Genomic DNA, 27,064 nt, shown 5'->3' with positions numbered 1-27,064 from the left:
AATAACAGCATCATCACAAATACCATCTGGGGAAGCACCAAATTCAGGAAATTTGGCACTTAGTGGGAGTCCACACTTGTCTACTTTTCTTTGCAATCGATTAGTCACTTTTTGTAGCACTTGAGATTCCAACATTCTTTCTCTTTTCATTGCAATCGTATCAAAACTTTGTGCACTCAAAATTTTTCTACCCAAGTTCCATCAATTGTGTTAGAATGTGCAGCTTCATATATTACCGATGCAGTGATACGTCCATAACGCAGTTCATACAAACTGTGGTTTTCATTTTGATTCATCGTAGTAGAGCACGCTGCTGTACAAGCTTCATTGGTTAATTTTGCAGCAACATAATCGAGAAATGCTTGTACATCCTGTTTGTCGCCATCATACAATACAGCATTCTGGTGCATTGATAACCCTTGAAGCAAACTTTTGCTAAAAAATTTTATCAAATGACTGCCAGTGTCTGATTTTCCTGATTTTAATATCTTTTCAAGAAAAGTTTCCTGTTGATTATCATTTTGGCCATCTACAGCAACAGATCCTAATGGTACTATATCCAAAATTTTCTTATATTTAATACTTGTTCCAACGTCGGATAGTTTTGGTTTCTTCCATTAGCATGCGATAGATGTAGGAGCAGGCTCTTCTGTGCGACGATGAATCCAAGCTGATAAAGCCAGAGCACGTTTGCAACCACCTGGAAATGTTTCGATATAATTTTAGAACATACATGTGATAATTATTGTAGCTTCAGCTTACAATATATTATAGAAATACCCATTGAAGCAGCGCAGTCATCACAAACAGCACTCATCACAGTATTGTCCTCTTCATTTATTACTACTCTGACAGTATAATTTTTATTTCGTATTCTATGTTCTGGGCAGATTTTTGCTTCGACTGTACATGTCCCCTTTTCTCTTAATACTTGTACATATCCTATAGCACTATCTCCATAGTTAGGCCGCATAGATCTGTGGACAGCAGACAAAATTTTTTGAAGATTTGACTATCCAATTAAAATTTAAAGATCCAATAAATCCAATAAAATTCAAAGATTTGACTATCCAACATATATTGACTATCCAAATTTTATCTTATGAAGAGACACGGCAGTGTCTCGACGCCAAGTTAAAAAAAAAAAAAAAAATTCAAAGATTCAAATAAAAGCGCGAGACCGCCGAACTCCTATATACTCCAAAGTGGCCAAAAACCCGTTATACCTATACTAATTGTGAAAATGATCAAAGAGTATACATACATACCTTTCAGTTTTGACGTTACGCATTTCCGCTCCTGAAAAACAATCACTGTTTGACATGAATGACGAAAGCATTTCCGGATCTGAAGGTAGGTTCTCGGAAGTGCCTTTCACGACTTTGTATTTGACTTTATTCATTGTTTTATAATAATAACCTCACTATTCCCTGCAAACTACATTTAACTATATACATGGTGTATAATAAAGTTAGGATTCCGGCTTGCTCGAAACAGACAGTGTTGATAGCCGAGCATAGTTCCCAAACGTGACACCCGGCGGCGCTGATAGAGGGGTCCAGCAAAATGGCTGCCGATTCAAATTTGTCGAGAAAATTCAGAGGACAAAAAATTATTTTCTGGCGTTAATATGGCTCGTAAAAAAAAACTGTCTTGGGGGATTCATTATTTTTCATTCTACTTTCGAATGAAATTAAAATTAAAAAACATGCAAGTTCCCTATTATAAAAATTGTTTCGATGCTATTGAAGGAGAAGGTATTGACAGGTTAGCTAATTCGACGGTTTGAGAGATTGTCTAATGTTCCAATATAACTGCACCACAAAAACAACTCTACTAAGACAGAAATGGAAGAGAAAATAATGGGATTGTAGATGCATACAGCAATTGATAGAGCAAAGGGACGAAGCACCCGGCGAAGCGTATGTAAGTAAGGCTGAGTGTGACTGTAAAGTATTTCAGCAGCTAAGGAATAAAACTGTAGATGTTTGTAGGCGAGCGAAAATATGTTAAATAAGTTATGCGAAGAAGTAGTGTTGCTTGGGGAGTGGAGAGAACCGATTGTAGTTCCGATACCTGTTCAAGAAACAAACAAAATTAAGTTATATAAGAAAACACTGGAGGTAATTGTGTAGAAACAATGAATAGAATACTCAGAAAATAATGAGTTGCTTCAAGAATGTCAATTGGATGTTAGGGCAAAGCATTCATACGAAACTGCTTCACAGAGGGTAATCTTGGACTGAAAAAGAAGAATAGGGGAAGGAAAAATTATAACAATGGTTTTCTTAGTTCAAAGAAGAGCATTTAAAATAGTGGACAGACAAATATTGATTACAAAATCACTATGGTATGGAATAAAGGGGGCAGTATCAATTAGGTTTAAAACTTATGTGCAAAATGGATCACAGACTGTAAAATTTAGTGGAATTCGGTCAACTCCCATTATTGTCGATGTAGGCGTTTCTTAGGGGTCAGCATTAGGACCTTTGTTACTCCTGTTATATATCAGAGAAATTATAGAGGCTATTAACGATAATCATGTAAAAAGGTTGTTCGCGGCTGATGCGTTGATTTATACAACAGGATATGCAAGTAGAGAAATCAACTATAACCTCAATGAGAAAATAGTCAGAGTGGAAGAATGGTTAAAGATAAATAGACTACATGTTAGTGTTAATAAAAGTAGGGTTACGTTAATAAGTGGAGCTAAATAAATTCATATTATAAATAATAATTAATGTTATTATTATATTTTTATTATATTATTTTATTTGATATTATATTAATGTTATTATTATATTATATTTTATAATAATTAATGTTATTATTATATTATATTTTTATCATATTATTTTATTTTATATTATATTATTTATAACATGAATTAATTTTTTTTTTTTTTTTTTTTTTTATGGCAGGTGAAATGCATTATGCACGGAGTGACGGACTCCCGGATCCGTGATTAGATTAATTGAGTTAAATAATAATAAAAATAATGATAATAATAATAATGAGAAGGGAAAGGTGGAGAAGGGGATAACAGAGTTTAATTGCTGCAAATTAATTTTTTGACAAAAACGGAAAATAAATAAATAAATTCATATTATAAATGATACAATATAAAATAAAATAATATAATAAAAATATAATATGATGATAACATTAATTATTATTTATAATAGTAGTATTAATAATTTCTGAACATCTTATGCCGTTTTATCCGATACGAAATGTTTTCCGCTCGTAGTAACGACCAACATTTCCACTGATAATTTACGAGGTGCAAGTTTTATCAAGCTATAGCTCTTATAGTGTACATTTCACCAAAAAAAGTTTTAGATAAACTTTATAAATTTTATGTTCTATAAATTTAGTCATTACCATTTTTCATGTATCATCAACCGTTAACTATATATTTAGCAATAAACAAATTAAAAAAAGTTTGGAGCGCTATAAATAAAAATCTATGCATTGTACAGAAAATAGTTATGAGAAAAAGTTGTAGAAAATGTTATTATCTACGAAAATGATTCCTACTATTTTTGTCGTACAATGCACGGTTCACGAGATATTTGATAAAACGTGTTTTCCAAGATGGCGGCTAACGCGGGCACCCCACCGTGACGCAAACTTGGATTTATATTCAGTGGACACCCCTGAACATGTTCCAACAATAAAATTTCGTGTGTAGAAGATTGCAGAAAAAAAATCCCCGGCTCTTGGCCTACATCATGATCAGAAGAATAACTATATCGAAGTTACAAGCAGCATCGGTTATTTTTTCATTTCTGTAATATCAAGCCATCCGGCATTTTCTATAAACCACGCCTCGACAAGCAGATCACACCAACCTTTTCGCATTTATCAATCTCCACAGCGTTTAGTTCGTACCGTACATCTTCGAACAAATGGCAGATGGCATTATTAACCAGGGATGTGATTGTTGTTGCAGTACCATCTGATTTAACCAATGTCCCAGAGAAATGCAGTGATTTCTTGCTCGGTAATGTACATGAACTCCAATCTTGACGGCTAATGCAAATCGTATCGCTATTGTTGAAACTTTGACGATGCATAAAGTCAGTGTCCGTGTCTTTCTAGCTGTGCGGTTGATTTATCATAGATGACAGGCGTTTGAAATTTCAAGATTTCCTTCTCCATGGTACGTAACAGGCAACGAAACAGCAAAATGGAAAATTTTATTTGTCGGAAACTCCTTTGCCAAAGGGTGTCAGCTTCGGCGCAAGAGCTATCAGAAAGTCTACGAACCGATGTGTTAACGGTTTGAGAATCGACCGATGACTGACTTGATCGGGACATGTCAACTCATCATCATAACTTTTCTTGGCTCAACTGTTATATGTATACAACACTCATCTTTCATCACGAAAGGTACCCGGGGCTCTGTCTTGATTAACTAACCGAAGCTGTATGTAATGTATAGTTCTAACGGAGATCGGACGGTAGATGAAATGCGACGGACCTTCCACGATCTTATATCCGGGTGAAACGATCGGGAAGAATTCATGAATAGTGTGCACTTTGCGCTCGTGATGTTGGCACTTCTTATAATCCTACATTTGACTCGCAACGCGTTGACATTGAGAATGACTACAGGTATATCGGATTACTGAGTTCTTCTGGCAGCCAATACACATGGTGCGAATCTGAGAAGCCAATCAACGGATTCATTCGGTTCAGAATTTACGATGTGGCTACATTTGATTTCACTAAATAGCGTGTTATTGTTCAGCTTGAAGCGGATTACAATGTCAGTACTTCGCGAAGCATTTTTAACCTAATTCACAATATCCTCAATTTCATAGCTACCGGTAGAATTGGTAATTACTTTATCTGCCATATAAATTTTGAACCCATCTTGTACGGCTTAAGATGGAGACCTTCACCTAAAGTGATGGCTTCCATCGTCTTGTTGTACCGTTGGCTTTTCTCCGATTCCCGTTTAGCCACGTTTGCGTCATTCACAGCATTTGCTATACCTGCTCCATATCCAGCTACTGTACCCGTGGCTTGTAAGACCAGTAAAAATAATTAAGAGGAGAGGTAAAAATCCACTAACTCGCGGGAATCCGTAGGGTGAAACGTTTCGTTCACCACCTTCTTCTCTCACAGCTTCACGAGCACTTTTGAGTACAGATCTTATGACTATTTTCGCCCTGTTGGTCGAGATTGTAATGTCCGAGCAAGGAGAGGAAAGAAGAAGACGAGGTGTTCGTGATTGATACTTTATTCCAACTACCGTCTCGCTTATCGTAGCGATATTATCCCCACTCTCTCACGCATACCTCTTCACATGCATACCCTACAGAGATCATAGACTTTGTCACCGTGCGTCGGATTCTAATATTCTTAGGTTTCCATCATCACATGCCTAACTTTGTTTCCACGTACATCGTGTGAGTTACAGCCAAAGCTGTCGCTTTTTCACCCAATTTTGCGTGCTTTGCATAAACCAGTTTCCAGACTTTTTCGGCTGATATTGTATCCGCGACGAGTCAAACTTCAATATTCCCACAAATTTTCGAATAAGCTATATCATGGTCGTTGTACGCTGCATCAAGAGGATTGATACTAGAATTTACGCTCGCGAGTCGTTTCGCCAAGTTCATATCGGGACTGCAGTACTGGTAATCAGGAACATGTAACTCGATCAGAAGTTTATTGGTAATGCTATTTACTAAACCGTTCCCGCGTGATTGCTTTTTCGGAGATCACTTAGGGTGACAAGTGTGCACAATCATGTCTGTTCATCAACTGAGGAGAAGTGTTCAAAAACGGAGTATTTATTCAGCCTGTTTAATTCCAAGTGTCGAGAATAGGAGGAGCTTAGTCGGAGTTAAAATACGCCCCCTCAGCCAATCAACAACTAGGAAAATATCGACAGTCGGAATACAACGACAATAGACAATACATCATCTTAGCGTAGGAAGAAAATGTCAACAACGGCTAATCCGATTGTTATTCATTCACAGGTATTTATTGAGTTCAATGCTCTCTCGCGTTTGTTAGGGGCGTAATTTAGCTCCGACAAAGCTCCTCCTATTCTCGACACTTGGAATGAAACAGGCTGTATATAATCGGATCAGTCGTGTTCAAGATGCAGTTCGAGAATAATCAATCACGCTGCTGGTGACAAACTTGAACAAATAGATAAAAAATGAAAAACGGAATATCCGGCATGTTGACCTGTCACCGAGTAGCGTACGTGCAGTATTCGGCCGGCCATCTAACTGAAGGAAAAAACAGCGCTCTACTGAAACTTTCAACCCAGCCAAATGGTATGAGGTTTGAAAACGTTCGCGTTCACTTAAAATCTCTCATTCAGCCGAATCACAGGTTTCTGATACAAGTGCTTGAACGGTATCGAGTAATTTCCGAACGAGGGGCAAATTAACTCCTTCGTGGTATGCGATGACGTAGCGTGCGAGAAGCTGGACAACATGCGCAGATGTTACTGTATAGGGAGACATCATGGCGTGGACTGCTTCTATCTACATCAGACGTACGCTCGAATCCCTAAGCATTTCTAACTTGCTAGTCTTATTCGAGGAGACGAAATGAATGTAAAACACTTCTACAACGATTACGTCCACACCGATGTATCTTACACACAGTTTGAAGACTTGGGCATAACCATTTGGAATGGCAACAAGCATAGATTTGTCGTCATCGGCAATGATAGAGAGCTCGATAATAGTCGATACAGCAAGGGATTTGACAATTTTGGGAACACGAGAACGTTATGAAATACATCATCATTTATGAAGAAGAAACAGTATCGTTGTAGGGTTAGTCGAGTCAACATGCAAAAAATTCGTCAAGAAGAAGAAGTCTTGCGTCTTACCGACCCTTACTGACATTTTCCCCACACCAAACCCTTCTCCGCGATGACGTCACAGTCTACTGTACCGACCGTAGATTAAAATGGTGCTACCTATTTATCGACCGAAGGTTCAACCTTACCAACAGTGTTATCGGCCGGGGGTCAAAATCTTGCTGCATTACCGACCGTTCCATCGACCGAAGGTCAAAATCGCGTGGCTTTACCATCGGTCTCGCTGTGATTCCCCCCTACCGACGGTCGAGGTGTAGCGGAGACGCAAACCCTTCTGTTCCCAACGTACCCATCTCAGGAATGTTCCGGTCAACTTTGAGCGGCTTGCGGTGTGATATTTGACACCCTACATTCCGCAATTAACAGTTCCGAGAATTGTTTTCGTTAACCCGATATCAATTACGTGACATTCTTTTCTCAAAAACTGCTTGTGTGGTCCAAGGACCAGGATGATACCAACCACGTAACATTCGACGAATAATAGTTCTGAGAATGGCTGAGGTGAACCACGTGACATTCCGTTCCCACGATATCGAACCACCTGACGTTCTGTTTGAGTCCAAGATCTGGTGCGTTATCAACCGCGTGCCATTCTCATCAAAAGTCCAAAGTCACTCAGGTTTTATTTCGTGAAAAAGACAATTCAACTTCGAATTGAGTTTTTGAAACCTAAGAAAGTGCTATTTCGAACACCAACGAGCAAAGATGAAATTTTGCCAAGTTGTGTTTCAGGTCAGCGATGAGGTTGGAGCGGACTCGGTCAAGGATAGCGTCTAAAGTCAACCAACAGCTGAGGTAGTGTACAGTAAGAGCCTCGAGATCTGCGGTATCGGGTAACTATCGCTCTTGGAACGCAAAACATGATTATATCAGAGTACAGCTCCGTCAAAGATGGGATCAAATGCTGAAGCGTGGTTGAACTTGGTGTCATAGAATTATATGAACTGTTCCAATATACGAGTTAATTTTTTATTTTGCTGAGGTACAAATAGTTTGAAATAATAATGATAATAATATTCACAAAATACAGTTACAGAGGTAAATCTTTCATTAATAATTTGTTCTCGATGGTCGTAAATCAGATAATTCATTAAAATTAAATAATAGAATTTCCATCGTTTTTTTTTTTTTTTTGACGATATTGGTTTTACAGCTTAGATCCACAGCTTGTATCAGTAGCCTCCTGGAAGATTGCCAATACTATCTGGGAATACAATAGGCTTGTCGCAAGCTCACAATCAGTACAATTTCCTTCTACCGTAACGTATAGACCAAATGCGTTTTTACGTAGTGTTAGGTTTTTGATATTTCATTTTAGACGTCTCGTAAACTTTTGTAAGCTTCCGAAAACTTTTTGTACCTGTTGTTAACTCACTTGGAATTTTAGTTAGCCTTTTAGAAACCTATTATATATTTTGCAAGCCTTTCGTAAGCCTTTTTAGAACTTTGGTGAACTTCTGAAAACGTTTGATATATTTTGTCAACCTTTTTGAAAACTTTTTGAAAACTCTTGAAAACATTCTTTTTACAACTTTTAGGAATTGTCGGAGATGAATCCAGAAGCGACGGATGCTGCTTAATAAATAATTCTTGCTTTGCGCAGTTCTTCGATAATGGACATTATTTCGTTGTTGTGACTCGGATTTCCCGCCGCCTGAGATGCTAGGAGTAGAGGAAGACGCTCCACTAACTCGTTTGGATCGTCCCAGAAAACGTATTCCGTTTGAACACCTTGTCGAGTGATCACAGCTTGCGGAAGTAAACCTTTACCCTTTTGCTGGGGTGGTGAGAAATTATCCAACAATTCGGCAACGACATTCTTGAATTTGTAACTGTTATCGCTTCGAATAGCTCCATCAGATGAGTAATACTTTTTATGTGCGTTCGTTTTGAGGATTATGTTTCCATAATTTTCCCGATCTCCGTCGCTCACATACGACCTGTCCGGTTTCTTTTTGAACAAAAGTTCCAGCAAACCCCGAGTTTTTGGGTAGAGTGTATCACCAATACGAATGTGATCACTCTCAAAAATCATTAACGAATCACCAACCATTAGTCCGTTTGAGCGATTGCGTACACCGTACACGTTGTCCAATTTACTTTTCCTCGTCTCATCTCTCATAATTTCAAAATACTCATTCTCCGTTTCATCAACAGGTGTTTCTACGATTGTTTCATCTCCTGCCGAAGCAAAGAAATCGTCCATTACTGAGACCGTTTCAGTTTTCGTTTCATTTTTCATCTGCTTAATTTCTTCTTTAATTTCTTCCAGTTCTTGTTTCACAGGTTTTGTCTCTTTTGTGACATTCACCAGTTCTCGCAACGGAGTCACTACAGGTTTGAAAACGTCGCTCAACCTCTAAGCCGTAGATTCCTTGCCCGACTTGAGCAATCTGTGTTTTCGACGAATCGCTGTACTCGCTTGAGCGATCTGATGTAGGAGTTCTTTTTGCCTTGAAATTTCGGAGCTCTGCATGTTAACGCAATTGAGTCTGCAACGCTACTGCGTCTCGCCTTTTGAAAACGTAAGATTTTATTACTTTTCCAGACTGATGAATGCATCGAATCCTTTATCGTGTTTGGTTGAGCTCATTGCTTTTACCGATCACTAGAAACCCGTACTTACATTTAAACATGCGTAGCACACATCTTCAAACTGTGTGCGAGTAAGACACATTGGTGTTCACACGATCTTTGTATACACGTCTCTAGTGTTACAAACGTGAATATCGCAGTTTTGTCTGGTATAAAAAGGTATAAAAAGTTTTCAAAAGTTTACAAAAGTTCCAAAAAGGTTCGCGATAGGCTTACAAAAGTTACAAAAAAGAGTTTTATACTGTTCTCAGGAGTTTGAAAAAGCTTCATAAAGGCTTAAAAAAGTTCAAAAAGTCTTCAGAAGCTTACAAAAGTTCTGAAAAGTTCACAAAAGTTTCAAAAATGATTACCAAAGATTTACAAAAGGTTTAATAGGTTTCCAAAACGCTGACAAAAGTTTCAAGAGGGTTAACAAAAGGTATAACAAGATTTCAGAAGTTAACAAAAGTTTCAAAAAGGTTCACGAATGGCTTACAAAAGTTGTGAAAAATGTTTTCAAGTTTCAAATTGTTTTCAAAAGGTTAAAAAGGCTTGAAAAAGGTTTAAAACGTCTTCAGAAGCTTACAAAAAATCCAAAAAGGTTGTCGAAGGGTTTGCAAAAGTTATAAAAAGTTCTCAAAGTTTCAAACAGTTTCCACAAGGTTTGCAAAAGGTATAAAAAGTTTTCAGAAGGCTACAAAAGTTCCAAAAAGGTTCACGAAAGGTTTACTAAACGTGTAATAGGTTTCCAAAAGGCTGACAAAAATTCCAAGAGGATTAACAAAAGGTATAACAAGTTTTCAGAAGTCTACAAAACTTTCAAAAAGGTTCACGAAAGGCTTGCGAAAGTTTTATTTTATACACTACATATAGAAATACAATCCTATTTTTCACCGAAATTACTATAAGGTTCAGTTTATATGCAGGTCTTGTGTCCCCACGGCAGCGTATCGGTTATATTTCAAAATACGATAAGCTTATCGTCGTTCCAGCTCAGTGCTACTTTTTTCTGTTCAATGGTATAGACTTGATGCTTCTGACTCTGTATCAGACTCTGATGTTTGACTAAATTTTCGTGTTCTAAAGTACACTTCAAGTAATCATTGAAGGTTATAGTTTTTAACAGGGATCCTTTGACACCCTTGGCTCGTTTTTCATCCTTACCCTCCCCCATCACTCTGAATGAGTACAACTTCGCTCTCAAGTCAATAAATTCCGCCATTATTTTTCCGTTACACTCATATTTCATCAAACCCAGAACATTTTTGTTAACCAACGGTATTCCGTAGACGTTGTCAGGTGGATAATCGGAGGTATGAAATTTATCCAAGTCCTGTTTGATGCATTCGTAAATGTTGGGAACGGTGAAGTGATATATCAAACTATCCGTGTCAGTGTACATTAATTTTGCGTGATGTCCGAATTTCGTTTCAATATACTTGTAGTGAAAATCGTAGATAAAGGTCTTCGCAAGATCTAAAATGGGGAAGCCTGCATACAATGGTTTGTTGAGTTTGACTGTCGTTCTACGCAATTCGACTATTATCATATCTTTATCAAAGATTGTACAACTGTGGAAATTTGGTTTGGCTATAGTAGCTCTAGCACCGTATCTTCCATCCCATTTCGTGATCAGCCTGACATCTCTATACTTCCTAACATTTTCCATTGTCTTACCGAAAACAGCGTTGTTCATCAGTTTATAGAAGTTTTTTTCGAATTTATTGTTTGATTTTTTGCGTAAGTCTGTATTTAAATCTATGTACTTTTTGAGCCACGGTGTTTGTCTGAACTTGAGAACTCTATGAATTTTAGCTAGTTTTAAACCTAATTCTAAGCATTGTTTCGAAACGCGGTAATGAACAACGTAGTTTTGCTTGGAAAGTAGCGTGGTCGTCAATTTCGGTTGCTTACTTTCTGAGATGGGAGGTATGTAGTCTTCCGGACACAGTGGTAAATCTTTATGCATGTCATGCAGTTCCTCGGGATATTCCAAATCTACCTCTAATATGTAGCTAAACTCCGCTTCGTCTGTGATGGCAAAAACATCGAATTGTCTGAAATCTAATATCCATTCGGAAGAACTGCATGGCAGAGCAAAGCTCATAGCCGCACCGTACAAGTTGTTAACGTCGAAGTACATGAGATAAGACTCTTCGAGCGCTAAATTGGAAGCATCTCCCATGTATCTATTGTCAGCCTTTGCATATCGATTAGAGCATTGGGACACACCACCTCGAATACCTTTTTCTATAAACATAAGCATATCTATGTCAGTGAGAAGCTCGAGCTCGATACCGATACATTTCAACATTGCATCAAACGAAAGACCGGGCGCTGTAAAATAATGTAACGGGTCCAGGTTGTACGTTGCATAACAATTTCGTCGGAAGTTTTCAAAAACGTCAGCCAACAGAAAAACATCAGTTTGCAAATATAAGTCTGAATATTCCCCCAACGTTTTAAGGTTAAAAGCTTGCCAAACTTCACACGCGTGTGCGTAATCGTTATCCGAAATATCTAGGTTGTTTAATTTTGAATAAAATCTTTCTTTAGGTGGTAACTTTACGTCCTCGAGCTTCTTCCAACCATCCATGTACTCGTACGGAAAAACACCTTTCCTGGTTAATAACTCGAATTTTTCAGAGCGTGTGCAAAATTTACGTGTAATTGCTTTTTGATTTTCATTCAAATATGTTGCCAATTTTTCGAGACTGCTGGGCATCAAACGGAACGGATCTATGAATCCACACTTTATATCTGTCCCCTTGACATGTTTTGTGAATGAAATGTACTTTTCTTTGTTTCAAATTCCGAATCCAAGCAAAATGATAGATCCTATGTTTTTCACAATATTCTATATCAACATCATCACCATCATCATCATCATCGTCTGTAATTTTGGTTTCCACTGCCAAGAGATGAATTACGGGTTTATCAGACTTATTTTGACTCAAGTGAATCGATACTATTTCACTTTTTTCCCCACCATCTTGGTCTATACCATAAACATTGATGGAAAGTCCGTTGAATTTTTCAAATTTTGAAATAGTATTTTTATCTAGAGACATAAGAAAGTTTATACTGTCATACCGTAGCACTGAGCTGAAATGTGGATACGAGCTGGTTATGTTAGGATTGTTGTTGTTAGCTGGGAACAGAGCTGCGGTGACCGACCAAACAAAGCAATACGAGTCGTTGTTTCGGATGTTCACCACAGCCTTCTTATCTCTGATGTGCTTCGGTAACGGAGTATAGGAGACTACCTCGAACTGGCGTATACTTGTTAATGTTGACGGCAAGATTGATAATTTCAAGTAACGACCAGCCTGAATCCTTTTACTGTAAATCTTCCACCTTTGTTAACAAACGGTTTGTTACATTTTCGATGAACCATTCGTTAATATTCGTTGTCTGGAGGATGATTACGTTTTTCGTATTGAAGAATTTGTTCTCTTCTACTGTGTGATCACCCTTTTTTACCTTGAATTTACAAGCCAGGATTGCGTTTACTTTTAGACTCCCCGTTTTCCGCAAAGCGTTTTTCAGTCTTGTCACAGCAAGTAACTTTGCGTCTTCTAGAAACCTCTCCCCGTCTTTATGCTTCAAATTGGTGATGGATCCTGTTTGTATTCTTCCCTCGAAAGCAGACTCAAATTCCTCCCAGTGTACGCGATCGCTTCGTCTTTGTTTCCGCGTACCGTCACCCGTTCTCCGAAGCCGTTTGAATTTTTCCCCCAGCGACTTTAAGAGTCCGATCGTTGTGATAATTTTCGTTTTCTCACCCATCGTTGAAGCGTTTCGGAGAATTTTGTTTAGAAGCCGGATATTTTGCGTCCCAAATTTAATCCATTTCTGAATTTCCGTTGGCCATGATATGTTCAACATTTTGTACGCAGATTCCATAATGTTGATTAATTTAGAACATTTCGCGGATTCCATCTTTCTTACTTCTCACGTGCTCTTGACAAGTTTAAACATGAATGATCGTTTGCTGTGATGGTAATCCTTTTTATAGAGCGAGCTATACGTGTGTCTATTACGCGTGGTGTCGTTTAATCCGGTGAACATGGGAGCCACCATACGATATCACATTTCTCCGTTTGCAAAACATAAACACAAGGGTTCCTGACATGAGAGTCCTGGAGTGGTATTTGGTGGGGGGGAAAAGAATGTCACGTGGTTGATATCACTTCGGACTTTGGACTTTTGATAAGAATGGTACGCGGTTGATAACGCACCGGACCTTGGTCTCCAACAAAACGTCACGTGGTTCGATATCGTGGGAACGGAATGTCACGTGGTTCACCCCAGCCATTCTCGGAACTATTAATTGTCAAATGTTACGTGGTTGATATCATACTGGTCTCTGGACCACACAAGCAGTTTTCGAGAAAAGAATGTCACGTAATTGATATCGGGTCGACGAAAACAATTCTCGGAACTGTTAATTGCGGAATGTCGGGTGTCAAATATCACCCCGTAAGCCGCTCAAAGTTAACCGGAACATTCCTGAGATGGGCACGTTGGGAACAGAAGGGTTTGCGTCTCCGCTACACCTCGACCGTCGGTAGAGGGAAATAACAGCGAGACCGATGATAAAGCTACGTGATTTTCACCTTCGGTCGATGGAACGGTCGGTAAAGTAGCAAGATTTTGACCCTTGGCCGATAACACTGTTGGTAAGGTTGAACCTTCGGTCGATAAATAGGTAGCACTATTTTGATCTATGGTCGGTACAGTAGACTGTGACGTCATCGCGGAGAAGGGTTTGAGTCCGGGGAAAATGTCGGTAAGTGTCGGTAACAGGAATCTATACGCAGAACCGGCATTGTATTACTATCTTGAAATGCTTGACCATCAACAAAAACATAACAATTCAGATACCGTTTACGGGGTGCAGAATCTTTCGACTGCCGGACTGATGGTTGGTGACTCACCGATTCGCTTCAACATGGATACATACGCATAGGTGATATGCCCACGTTAGCTCTGATGACAATGAGAAATACAAAAATATCATCCTCGCACAAATGCTCGTAGAAAATTCGATATGCAATGGGGCCTATCCGACATGATCATGATGCAAAATTCAAGTATGTAATTGCAGAGCTGCTCAACACTTCTACGACAGGCAAACGTGTGTCGTTACAGTCGCTGAAGAGTACGTGCGAAGGTGTTCTGCTACCTCAGGCTTGGATTACTCGACAGGGTGTTAGAACAGATTATATTTTCTGGAATGGTGCTAACAAGTTGAACGAGCGTCTCCACTTCTTCATGGCATCTTAAGCGACTGGGAATACAAGTCACAACAATGAAATAATGTCGATTCCCTAAGAATTACGGGGAGTGGAAATCATTTATCAGCCAACTCCCAGCACTTTTTCGATCATTCTCAAGATGCGCGTCGATGTGTTTGGATGGCAGCTGAAGAAAAACACAGCTGTGAGCACTTGCGGTCCTCTTGGTGTTGGATCTCAACTAACTGCAGAAGGGCGTTATGATATACAGAGAAAAAGACTATGCAATAGAGCCGATCCTGTAGAAGAAAGCAACATTCTGAGTCTAAAATTCTTACGCTGAGAATTTGAATTCTTCGCAAAACCAATCATTACCTTTGGTCAACTATTTGAATTTTTGCAGACTACCACAGAGAAAGCTTTGGGTACTTTGCAAGTTGACTTGAGAACAAACAGAAATCTGTTTTCACGCAACACCGAAATCGTCGCCACGTTGAATAGAAGACTAACAGCGTTAGGAAATGAACGAGAAAAAGCTAGCGCTGGTAACCGAGCTACATAAGCCAGCACCACGAAATAACCTACGTCACCTGTAACGTGGCATTTCAAAATGGCCCGTCACAAAACCAAAAAGCTGAAGGAACCCCTCGTAAAACGCGTCCCTGGTGAGGTACTCCAAGAAAACTCGATACGAAATAGGCAAAAATTACTAGTTGCTCACGCTTTTCTTTGTAAATTCTGCAATTCCGCGTCTCCACGCAAGCAAACCAGGTACCAGAACGACCACAATCCCGATCACCGAGGGATCAACAGCTACTGACAACTACCGTTTCCAGCTCCGGACGAATTCAAATGCCGTTTTGAAATGACGAACCTACTTCAGTACTTCAATTGTCAGCTTTCTCTGATGCTGTTTGGATTCGCCGTTTGAATCCATTAACGTATTTGAGTTTATCGCCGCGTTGTGTGTGTGGTTGTTGCCTTCGCCGCTGGGCGACCGACCGTGGCGGCGCTGGCGGCCGCCGGTGTCTTTCGCGTGCTAGTGGGGGTGGTCCGATTGCTTGCGGACGGGATGCAGCTCTGATCACTCGTCGTTAAGGTGCGTATAAAGACCCGTTGTACACCTCGAAAACGCGGGGATGCAAAACTCCTATACCGCTTAAGCGATCAGAGTGAAACTTGGGCAGTTAATGCTTTATTTCGGTAAAAAGTGGAGCGTCTTTTTACTTTAAAGAATTTAAAAAAAAAATTTACAGATTAGTTACGACCCACAGAAATTGGTCAAATTTTCACAGTTACACTGTATTGATCGAACTATCCGGTACGATGCCACTCTGCGGTGATAAAACACACATTTTGAGCCCAGTTCCATGAGATTTGATGGTGAATTGACGAAATGGCAGCTAATCTGGTTTTCGATTACGAAGAACACCGAAATCTTGTTTTGGCGACATTTATTACCGACCTTTCATGCATGCCGGTAATTTCTGACCGACATTAGACGTATACATTACCGGCATGCGCGTAATATCGGTAACAAATGTCGCCAAAATAAGATTTCGGTATACTTCGTAATCGAAAACCAAATCAGCTGCCATTTCGTCATTTCACCATCAGATCTCATGGGACTGGGCTCAAAATGTGTGTTTTATCATCGCCGAGTGGCATCATACCGGATAGGTCGATCCATTCAGTGCAACTGTGAAAATTTGGCCGATTTTTGTAAGTGGTAACCAATCTGTAAAGTTTCTTTGAAAAGTTTGAAAAAGTAAAAAGACGCTCCACTTTTTACCAAAATAGGGCATTAACTGCCCAAGTTTCACTCTGATCGCTTGAGTGGTATAGGAGTTTTGCATCCCCGCGTTCTCGAGGTGTACAACGGGTCTTTATACGCACGTCAAGTACTCGGCAAGTACGGTTGTTTTGTCTGAGAGAACTTCCTTCCTTTTTCCTTGTATTCTACCACGGGCTATCTTTCATTTTGCGTTAATTACGAGGTTTTCTTTTCAATTTCTAACCGTGAGTGAACCCCTTAATTATAATCTTCTTATTATCAATATGCCCATTCTCACTCTATTTCGAGAGATCAATTTTCGCTGTTTTGAGTTGGGCGCCCAGTGCTATCATTTTATATACTAGCTCTCTCTGTGAAGTTAAGCGCCCTTTGGCTTCTATATCGTAACGATTATTCTCCATGTTAATCAAGAAGTCGGATTCCTTGAACTGTCCTACTTCTTAAATTAGATGTTGACATTTTGTACTCTTAAGAAGTTGTGATGTAACCATCACCTCATACGATGTACTTCCGTCTGACTCGTTGTAACCTTATACCAGAAATAAAATTTATTTAATCATGAAACAGATACCATAAGGACAACATACCGGGCAGATCCTAACCTGTCGTCCCCCGACTTACCGGCCAGGTGCCGGACCGACCCCAAAACAATACGTCCAGGTTAACAAAGCTTTCGTTTTGAGGATCCACGCAGTCTTCCTATGAATAAGGACTACAATCATTGTGATTGTATGTTTTACGATCGTTATGTAAACCAATTCACCTGTAAATGAAGTTCTATCGTATTCGTATGAAGCGCCTCTTCCGAAGAGATCAGACCCACCGAAAATCCTGAAGCTCTTACGGGTGCTATCCCATCAACAGTTACGGCATGTCTCCAAAATAATGAGATTGTACTGGCGCAGGTTGTACCGGGACGTAGTGCTACCTTACAGAGCCTTTTTCTTTCAGCCTGTGGCTCTATCTGCATGGAAGGAGGCGGTACTACTTGGTAATCTCTTCGAAAGAGGCGCGTCATACAATTACGATAGAACTTCACTGACAGGTAAGTTCGTTTGATCGTTCAATTTTTTCCACAAAATATGTATAATTCATTCCACACCACATATGCATCCTATACACAATGGAAAATAATCTTTATGCACATACTTCACACCTTATACGTAGTAATTATGAAGATCATATACCGGGACAATCTCTAGAAACTATACAAGAACTGCGCATGCGCCAAATGATTCAATCTAATTGGTCAGCAAAATTACCCCGCGGCATTATTTTCGTCAGCTGACCAAGGTGACCAACGTACACGAAATGTAACAAGGCTGTGAATGTCTCGCGCGTAAAGTAGCGTATTGAGGTGATGTTGATATTTATTCCTATTTATCGTGAATTTTCTAAGTAAAGTGTCATTCAGCAATACCGTAGTTGATATTAGAAGATATTTATTCGACACAATAAAGGCGTCAATGTAGAAACAAATATCAAAAGCTACAGAAGTTGGATCAGTTATTTATTGAAAGAAGAAATCTGAAATTGAATGTATAACGTCACAACGAGTGGGAGTCTAGACAAACTGAGGCAGGTAAGTGAAAATATTGTTTATTTCAAACAGATTCTTTATTTACATAAAATTAAAAATAAATGTATTGTTGAAACCCAGTAGTAGGTAGCTGCGGAGTAGATTTGTTCCAGTGCAGTGGTCCGGAAGCAAGTAATCAGTGCCGATGAACATGAAATATTAAAATAAAATCAGTAACAAGGAATAAAAGAAATGGTGTATCTTAAACCACAAAGCTTAGGAGTACAAAAAGTAGCAATTCGTTTTTCTGTCGCAATTTATTGGAAATTCGTGGTATCCACAACAATTAGAAGCTCTTGTCTGATAATAATAACTTTTAATATTTTCAGGTAGGAAACAACCATCATCGAAGTGAGATTAAAGTTGTCAGGCATCGAAGCGTGTGAGTAAATTTTTGATTTTATGATCTTTGCATGCTACAATATTTTCACATGTATTCAACGATAAAATTCGTTTTTTTTTTTTGACTGACTCAAAGTTTCAAGTTTGGTTAATACGAGGAAAATCATACCTTACCTGATGGTCAAAACGTTTTGGTTGCAAGGACCCTAGTTTCTCGATTGGTGCCACCGTTCCAGCCATCGAACCTGGTTGTTCCGTTGTTCCATCAGACAACAGGTACCCGAAGGAATTTCTTCAGGTCATCGCCACCTTCTGAACATCAGTCGAGGCAAAATTGAAGAGCACGACACGCTGCAGATCATGGTGTCTGAATATTCGATCATTTTAGATTGATCGAGCCAATAGTAATAAGTTTGTTATTCAAGAATTGCTGCTAACTAATTTTACAGAGCAATCATTCCGTGTGCCATTTTAACCCAAACAGTATTATTGGCCCACATTATTCCTTAAATTTTATTTTCTGCAGTTTTGATATTTTATTTCTTACTCTTTTGGTATTCAATTCAGATGAATAGTGTTTCAAGTGTTAAATCAGATACCAGGGATGAATTTTGATATGTAAACTGAACTAATCTCAATCTAAAAATGTTGGATAACTTAAGTTGAAAATGTCTTTAAAGTCAATATTAATTGACAGTATCATCTGACTAGCTAGTTGCAGCTATCATCCGTGCTTGAGTCTTGTTCAACCCCAGCAAGGTCTAAGGAATGCATTCACTTACTAGTACACGTTACAAATGATCACTTTGTCTACACTAGGACTTACTTGCTGGCTAACTTTTTTATGATGAATCTTTATCAGGGAGTTATCCGGGGTAACTTATCGATAACTTGAAACCAGATTCAATGTTATACTCTTGCAATGGTCCTTCACTGAGACTGAAAGTTTGTGAATTTTCATTCATTACAATTAATTCTGCATCCCATGATAACACTGTTCGAAACAAAAAATCTCACCCTGAGATTGAAAATAAAATCTGCAATGCAAAAATTATCCAGTGGCACAAGTTGAAAACAAAGAACTTTACAACGGTTTCTGCGACAAAGGGATTCCTTCCGGATATTTATGTTACTGGATGATGTTCAGAGCACCGTGAAGAAAATATTGTATTGAATTTAGATTTAAGTAAATATTTTCATGAACTTTGTTGAAAATTAGATATTCATTTGTTCCAAAGAAACAAGGGGTACAATCTTGAATCCGATAAGTCAATATTTTCATATCAATGTTCTGAACATTACTCTAAAACATGATCAGCCCTAAAGTTAATCGTGACACTGAAGCATATTTCGAAAATGTTGATTAGATTTGAAATTGAAAGAAACCGTAAGACCTACAACTTCCTTTGCCAACCAACAAAAGTGGCGATGATCTCTGCACGTCTCATGAATTGAATGGGAGGAGGCGATATCAACGAACAGCAGAGATGCTAGTATTTTGGCTGTATTTTCTGTTGAAAGAAAAAAATTTCATTGTCAATTTCAATGTATGAAGTAATGAAAATGATTAAATAAATTCTCCCCACCTACCTGCTTCGTTTCTTTCAAGCACCCAATATTTGAACAGATTTCTTGTTCGAATCGAATAGTACAAATTTTGAAAGAGCATCAGCATTAAATTCCGATCGATCTTTGAACAATAAATTTTCAATAACAAATGCTTCTTAAGCCTTTCCGAGTGAATACCTCAATTACTTGAGATTCTAACCTCAAAAATGCATGTGAACTACATCGCCGGCAGAAACAGAGTTCAACAGCAGGGTCTCGGGGTGGCAGACTGCACGGACGGCGGATTCAAACTCGCGCATGCGCAGTTCTTGTATAGTTTCTAGAGATTGTCTCGGTATACAGTTTATATACATGGCTTACAGCCTCACGGAAGCGTGTCGGTCATGTTGTGAAATACAATACGCTTGTCATCATTCCAGCTTAATGCTACTTTCTTCTGTTCTACAGTGTACACCTCGTGCTTTTGACTCAATGATTTTTGATAAAATTTTCATGCTGTAAAGCACATACCAAATAATTATTAGAAGTTGTTGTTGTTAATACTGAACACCCTTAGCTCGATTTGTGTCTCTCTTCACTCCCAACACTTTGAATAAATATAATTTCGCTTTTAATCCTGGAAATTCCAACATTATTTTACCATTATTCTCGTTTTTCATCAAACTGAGGATTTTTTTGATTTTTCAAAGGCATTAGGTTCACTTTATCAAGTGGGTAATCAGACGTGTCAAATCTGGCGAACTCCTGAATCATACATTGTTATGTGTCGGGGACCCTGAATTGGTGTATCAAACTATCTGTATTAGTGTATGTACATCAATTTTGCTTGATTTAGAAATTTCGTTTCAACATAATTGTAGTGGAAATCGTTAATAATAGTTGTCGAAGGATCTAGAATGGAGAAACCTGCATACAATGGTTTATTTAGTTTAACGTCTGTCTTATTCAATTCAAATATTACCATGTCTTCTTTGAAAACGCTACCACCATATCTTCCGTTATATCTCGTGATCTACTCAACTTACCGGTACTTTCTGAATTTTCCGTCGTTTTACCTAAAACGGCGTTATTTATCAGCTGTTGATTTTTTTTTTTCGAACTCCTTCGAGTTTTTCACAAATCTATATTTAAATATACGAATTTTGTGAGCCGTAATGTTTGTCGGAATTTGAGAACTCAGTGAATTTAGATAAGCTCGTAGCAGCACCGTCTAAAGTTTTAACATCAAAATATATGAGATATGTTTCTTCTTGCTGTGAATCGAAAGCATCTTCTATGTACCTATTATTCACCTCCGCATATCTGTTGCAGCACTGAGATACCCTACCCTGAATACCTTTTTCTATAAACCACATCAATGTCGGTGAGAAGCTCGATTTCGATTGAAAGTACATCAGACATCTTTCACATAGCCAAGTACAATCCTTGACGTTGGCCAGCGATTTTTTGGGACATTTTGAAAAACCGGCATTTATGAATGTGCCCAAGTCATAGTTCGAAAATTTACTACCTAGAAAAATTTCCAAATGGACTAGTAATACGGCTCGACCTTGAAGTGATGCCGATTGGCATCATCCCGGCCGTTTAGAGGTTAACGGTGTTGGATGGAATTATCAATTAAAAAGGTGAAACTATCTACAGAACGAGCGTATTCGTGAAACAGGACGACGAGATAAGCGTATTACAGTATTCGTCGTCCAGGTCGACAGAATCAGCGTATTCGTGGTCCGGATCGCAGAGACAACGTTTTTCGTCGTCCAGAACCACCGTTCCCTAGCATTCGTGGCCGTTAGAGCCGAGAAGGTAATTTCCGACGTCCAGAACCAGCGCTACGTAGCATTTGTGGTCCAGGTCACAGGGACAATGTTTTCCGTCATCCATAACCACCGCTCTGTAGCATTCGTGGTCCCGGTCAAAGGGAAGGTGGTTTCCGTTGTCCAGATAGACGGGACGATGTTTCCAAAACACAGAAAGTGACTGTAGCAGCCCAAAGGTTAGAACAAGTTCGGCCTACGCATGAGTGAGGCGCGAAGCGCCGAAGTTTTGAATAATATAAAATAATATAATAACGACCTGAATAAGGACATCCCTAATATTTACTCTATTCAATCGGATGACAAGCTTAATGTGGGAAAACCCAGAAAGTACATCTCTTACTTCCTAAACAATGAACAAATGAGAACGCACAATAGCGCGAGGCGCGAGGCGCGCAGAGCGGGGTTGACGCGCGAAGCGCATAGTGGTGGAGCCCGTAGTTTCAAATGAACTTGTTCTTTGGTTTTTAGCAGTCTTTCCTCGAGCCTCTACTATGTGTTGATCTACTCGCAGGGGAAAAACCTTTAATAGTAGAAATTTTCCCGCGTTACTGCAAAATTTACGTGTAATTGCCGCAACTCAGATTCTCAATATTCGCTATAGGTACAAGCTAATAATAAGACACGATCTGGACAAATGCAAAAGTGGTAATATCAATAGCATCACACCTTCATCAATATATCCACAGAGTGTATTCATGGGTGGAATCACCACTCAACTCTCGTCGTCAGCGTACGCCTGCACTGGTTTCACACACACACACACACACACACACACACACACACACACACACACGCGCGCGCGCGCACACACGCACGCACGCACGCACGCACGCACACGTAGAAGTGTTTTGTCTTGTGTCTTGAGTACATGTATTTCACTTGGTACGAAACCTATACGTTGCCCTAGCTCGGCTTTATTATCAAGCTTGTGGTGGCAAAGAAGAAATTCCATTTCCACATTGTTTTTTCATCATCGTTCAGGCACGTTGCTGATTTTGTGAAGCTGCTGGGCATGAAACGGAACAAATCTATGAATCTAAATTTGACGCCCATTCCTTGAGTGAATTTTGTGATCAAAATACATTTTTTTTGTTAACGGGTATAGTCCAAATAGTACCCTCAAAAGATGCAGCCAATGCTTTGATCAGAGAATACAGATCATAGCCAGACAGATTGTGGCACGTCACTGGGATAGAATGTGAGCCTTTGTAATTCACATTGCAGCTTTAGTGTGCAGCAGGACGATGCTGAAAATTTGACGTTTTTCAGGTTTTTCTCTTCGAACAAAGTCCCAAACTTACATCACACTAACCGATATTCTTATCATGTACGTCGCTCTTAGCATGATCCACATTTTTCCATGAAAACCATGATCATTCGAATATAAAAGCCTGAATATTGTTGAAGTCATTGACTTTAGAAATTAAGTTCAACAAAAAGAAAACAAATGTTAATTATGAGAATTTTTCTGTCAGGACAAAGTTAAAATTAAACATGGCACGATAAGAAGACCGATACTATGATAGCAAAAATATATACAAGTTTTGCTAACCTATTAAATTCATCGAAGCAACCCCAAGCTCCTGTTTGGGAGAGTCCAGAAAATTGTCGACCCATGCTCTTGTAATCCAAGCCTTCGGAGCAGTTTTGTACTATCACATTGAATCCTAAGGCTTTACCCAAGTCCTTTACTGTTTCAGTTTTTCCGGTCCCTGCTGGGCCCTTTGGACTACCACCACGGTGAAGATGCAGCGCAGTTGTCAAGGTTATATAACAACTATAAAACCAATTAAAAGTTTCGTTAAAATTTGTGACACGAAATTTGCAGACAGTATCAACTTGTAAATTTCTACACGCAAGCCATGATTTCTTCATTCATTTTGGGTCCATAAAACCACCATCTTTTACTTTATTTTCCTATTATAATTGTATTGGAGAAAAATTAGCACAAAGTAGATAAAAATGTCAATTACCGATCAGTTAACGGAGTGATGACAAGGCGTTCGGAATTTCCGAGATATTCGTATCCGTAAACGAAAGACGTGTTTGTCTGACGAACTATGCAATCATCAATATCTCGATCCCAGTAAAAACGTAGTTGAGAGAGCCATTCAAATGCGGAGACATCCATACAGTCTGTAACAATTGCATATAAATAGTCTTTAGGGTCATGTTCGTTCTTCTCAATGATCGATCCTGCTTCCGAATAATATATTATTTGATTATTGAGAATAGTGACTTTTATCTGATGTATTTAGTATTTGTAGTTTTGAAACATTAATCTTAATTTTCTCGGCTGACCGGTCAAGTGCTTAAGATTTATCTATAATATCCATTATGGAATTCATATTTCGTGCATTTCTCATTTATTCATAGATACTTCGCTTTTCGGTAATGATTCAAGCAAATAAGATTTCCTTGAAAAGCAGTTCCTGAATATAATTCAATAAAATCGACAACTGCTAACTTGTTATGTTAAGTGAAGTTCAGGTTTGCGTGAGAGAATTTGTTACTGTGGTCATAGATGAAGCATCTCGATACAGTACGTATTGTTTCATGTAATAACCATTTTTCGTGATAAGTCTGACACATACGGTGTAAGATTGTTGCATGATAAGAATATATTTTACCTGTATGAATAAACTTCACAATAACTGTACCAATCATAAACTTTAGCGTGATCCATTACATGGGGCAAAATAAATAGTATACCATCACTAACCGACATCAGTGCTGCATCACCCATTCTGCAAAGTCTATCACAGAATACCGAGTCACAGAGGTGGCACTGCCCAGTTATGTGATCTGATTTATTTTCGTTACTTCTGAGTAATCGATCATAGCATTGTGTTTCGTTGAATCGCCTACTAACCAGAGCTACTTATAATCACTTTTACTTCCTTACGCATGATATCGAAAATAAGTCAGCATATGAGTTCGGAAATCTTCCAGGCAATGCACACGTTTATAGCGTGCCGCCTCAATTACGCATAGGGATCAACATTATCCTTCTCAAAATAATAAAATCATACGATTATGAACTAGGATGTACGCGCGTAGGCAGACAGCGGCTTGCACATAAACAAAGTGCACAAGGTAGCACCAAGATGATCCATCTGTGCATAAAAGCTCATGTCTGTGTGCAAGAATACGCGGCCGTCTCTTAACCTTTAGACTTTCGTCTTAAATATAACAACCAAAGTTCCGATCACAAGTAGAGCCTATATTTAGGCTTTCTGACGGTTAACGGTAGGGAAAAATTTAAAAGTTGTAGTTTTGCTGAAAAGTCTGTTTCTAAGGGTTTTCGGGGTCACTGATTACGAATCTGAAATCAGATTTCAAAAATTAAAAATAATGAATCAAATATGGCGACTGAAACATTCAAATTTGATCGAATTTGTTCAATAAAACTGTGTTTCAGCTGGATGAAGTGTGACGAAAAGAATGGCAGCGTGTGGGAGAGAAAAAGACAAAAGGAGAAAAATTACAAGAATTGAAAAAAGTTTTTCACAAACTTTTTAAAACTAGAAAAATTGCGTAACAAAAATAAAGAGAAAAAAAATTGAAACAAAACTGGAACTTTCCTCTCCAAATCCTCGTTCTGGGTTACGCTAAGAGATTGATTGATTAATTGACTGATGCTTATTAACTTTTGCAGCTACATTTTGTTGACAACTCTGAGTACTACTCATAGGTCTTAATCTATATAACTCTGTTTCACTGCTACTTATTTACTACTATCCAGCCTCTTTCCTACTAGTTTTGAGGTATGGCACTAATATTATCCTGAACCTTTGCAATGTTCGTTCTGCCTTTATTTCAGCTGATAAGTCGTTGTATCTTCTAAACTCGTCGTATAGCAACATTTTCTGTTCCGCTCTCGTCTCACATCTACTTATAAGTAAAGTACCCCTTCGTATTGTTTGCATTCCTCCCTCAATTTTCACTTACTTTATTTTATTTTTTAATTAATTGGGACACTCTCCAACTACCATTTTGTGTGTCAGAATACAAACATTATATGCAATTCTCTGTTTGATTTACATCAACTGCAACGCCTCAAACATATTTTTAATCCTCACTTATATCTTGCAACGTATTATAATTCTCATGCCCTTATTTTGTGTTTTTGCAGGTATTGCATATTTGCTTTGCTTAAGCATAACATGATCGATGAGTAATATTCAAATAACGGCGCTACTATTGCTTTATACACTACGCGCCTCATATACGCTCTCAAGTTTGTGTTAATTCGTCTCAATACCCCTAACTTCGATCCATTTTTTTTTCCCAACACAATTTACATCCGTCGTAAAATTCCAATTTGTATCTTTCATCACTCCCAAGTACTTCAATTCCCTTCCTAACTCTAGTAATTGATTTTTGAACATTATTCTTATATTAATTGCTTTCCATAACTTTTTTCTTATCTCTTTTACCACCATTATTTAAGTTTTCTTTAAATGTAGCTGTAGTCTATTAATTTCAAACCATACGTCAATTATGTTTATTTGTTCATTAGGATTATCATTTATCTCTCAAATACGCTGTTGTGCATACTAGAGCATTGTCTACAAATAGTTTAATTTTACAATTACAACCAATCATATTTTTCAAGTCGTTGATGAACAGTGAAAGAAGTTACCGTTCTAATACTGACTCTTGTGGGACTCCTAGATTCACGGGAATAGAATCTGATGAAATTCTATTAAATTTTACTCTTTGCGACCTACCTCTCAGGTAGCTTTTGAACCAGCCAAGTACTTTCCATTTTTTCCATACCATTTCATTTTCCTTAGCAAAATATTTCTATCCACTAATTCGAATGCTCTCTTCAAATCTAGGACTATGATTCCTATCAGTTTTCCCTCGCCAATACTCTTTTTCCATTCTGATACCATCCATTGCAGAGTTGTTTCACATGGATGCTAAGCTCTAAGCCTCGATTGACACATGTCCAACAAATTGTTACTTTCCAAATACTGCACTAACTGATCGTATACTATTATTTCTAAATGTCTTTTTATGAATCGGCAATTCATTCTTTGGCCTGAATTCTTTCTTATTTGTTCTTTTTTTTGTATCTTTGGTATAGGGACCACTATGGCTTCTTTCCATTCACTAGGGAAAAATCCTTCTTCTAAAGATCTATTATATACGACACATAATCTTGCACCTGTTACCATACCACTTTTTTCATTATTTCCACGGTTTCCTTCTTCCGTACCACTTTTGTTCTCTAGTTTACTGACTATGCAATTTGGTTTTTCTGCGTTTTTTCTCTATGTT

General features: G+C 38.4%; 1 protein-coding gene across 1 annotated transcript in view; it reads right to left on the bottom strand.

The window, feature by feature from the left end:
• LOC124413872 (dynein axonemal heavy chain 2) overlaps positions 1-27,064 on the bottom strand; it is a 468,252-nt gene that overhangs the window by 399,711 nt on the left and 41,477 nt on the right. Inside the window, exons 10-11 of the mRNA XM_046894658.1 lie at positions 23,749-23,911; positions 23,328-23,552 (exon numbers count right to left, since the gene is read on the bottom strand). Of these exons, the coding sequence (XP_046750614.1) occupies positions 23,328-23,552; positions 23,749-23,911 (388 nt within the window). The remainder of the gene's footprint in view (positions 1-23,327; positions 23,553-23,748; positions 23,912-27,064) is intronic.

Source organism: Diprion similis, chromosome 13 (assembly GCF_021155765.1).
Source record: "Diprion similis isolate iyDipSimi1 chromosome 13, iyDipSimi1.1, whole genome shotgun sequence".
Lineage (NCBI taxonomy): Eukaryota > Metazoa > Arthropoda > Insecta > Hymenoptera > Diprionidae > Diprion > Diprion similis.
Note: the sequence above shows the minus strand (reverse complement) of the source record. Positions and strands in the feature narration are given on the sequence as shown.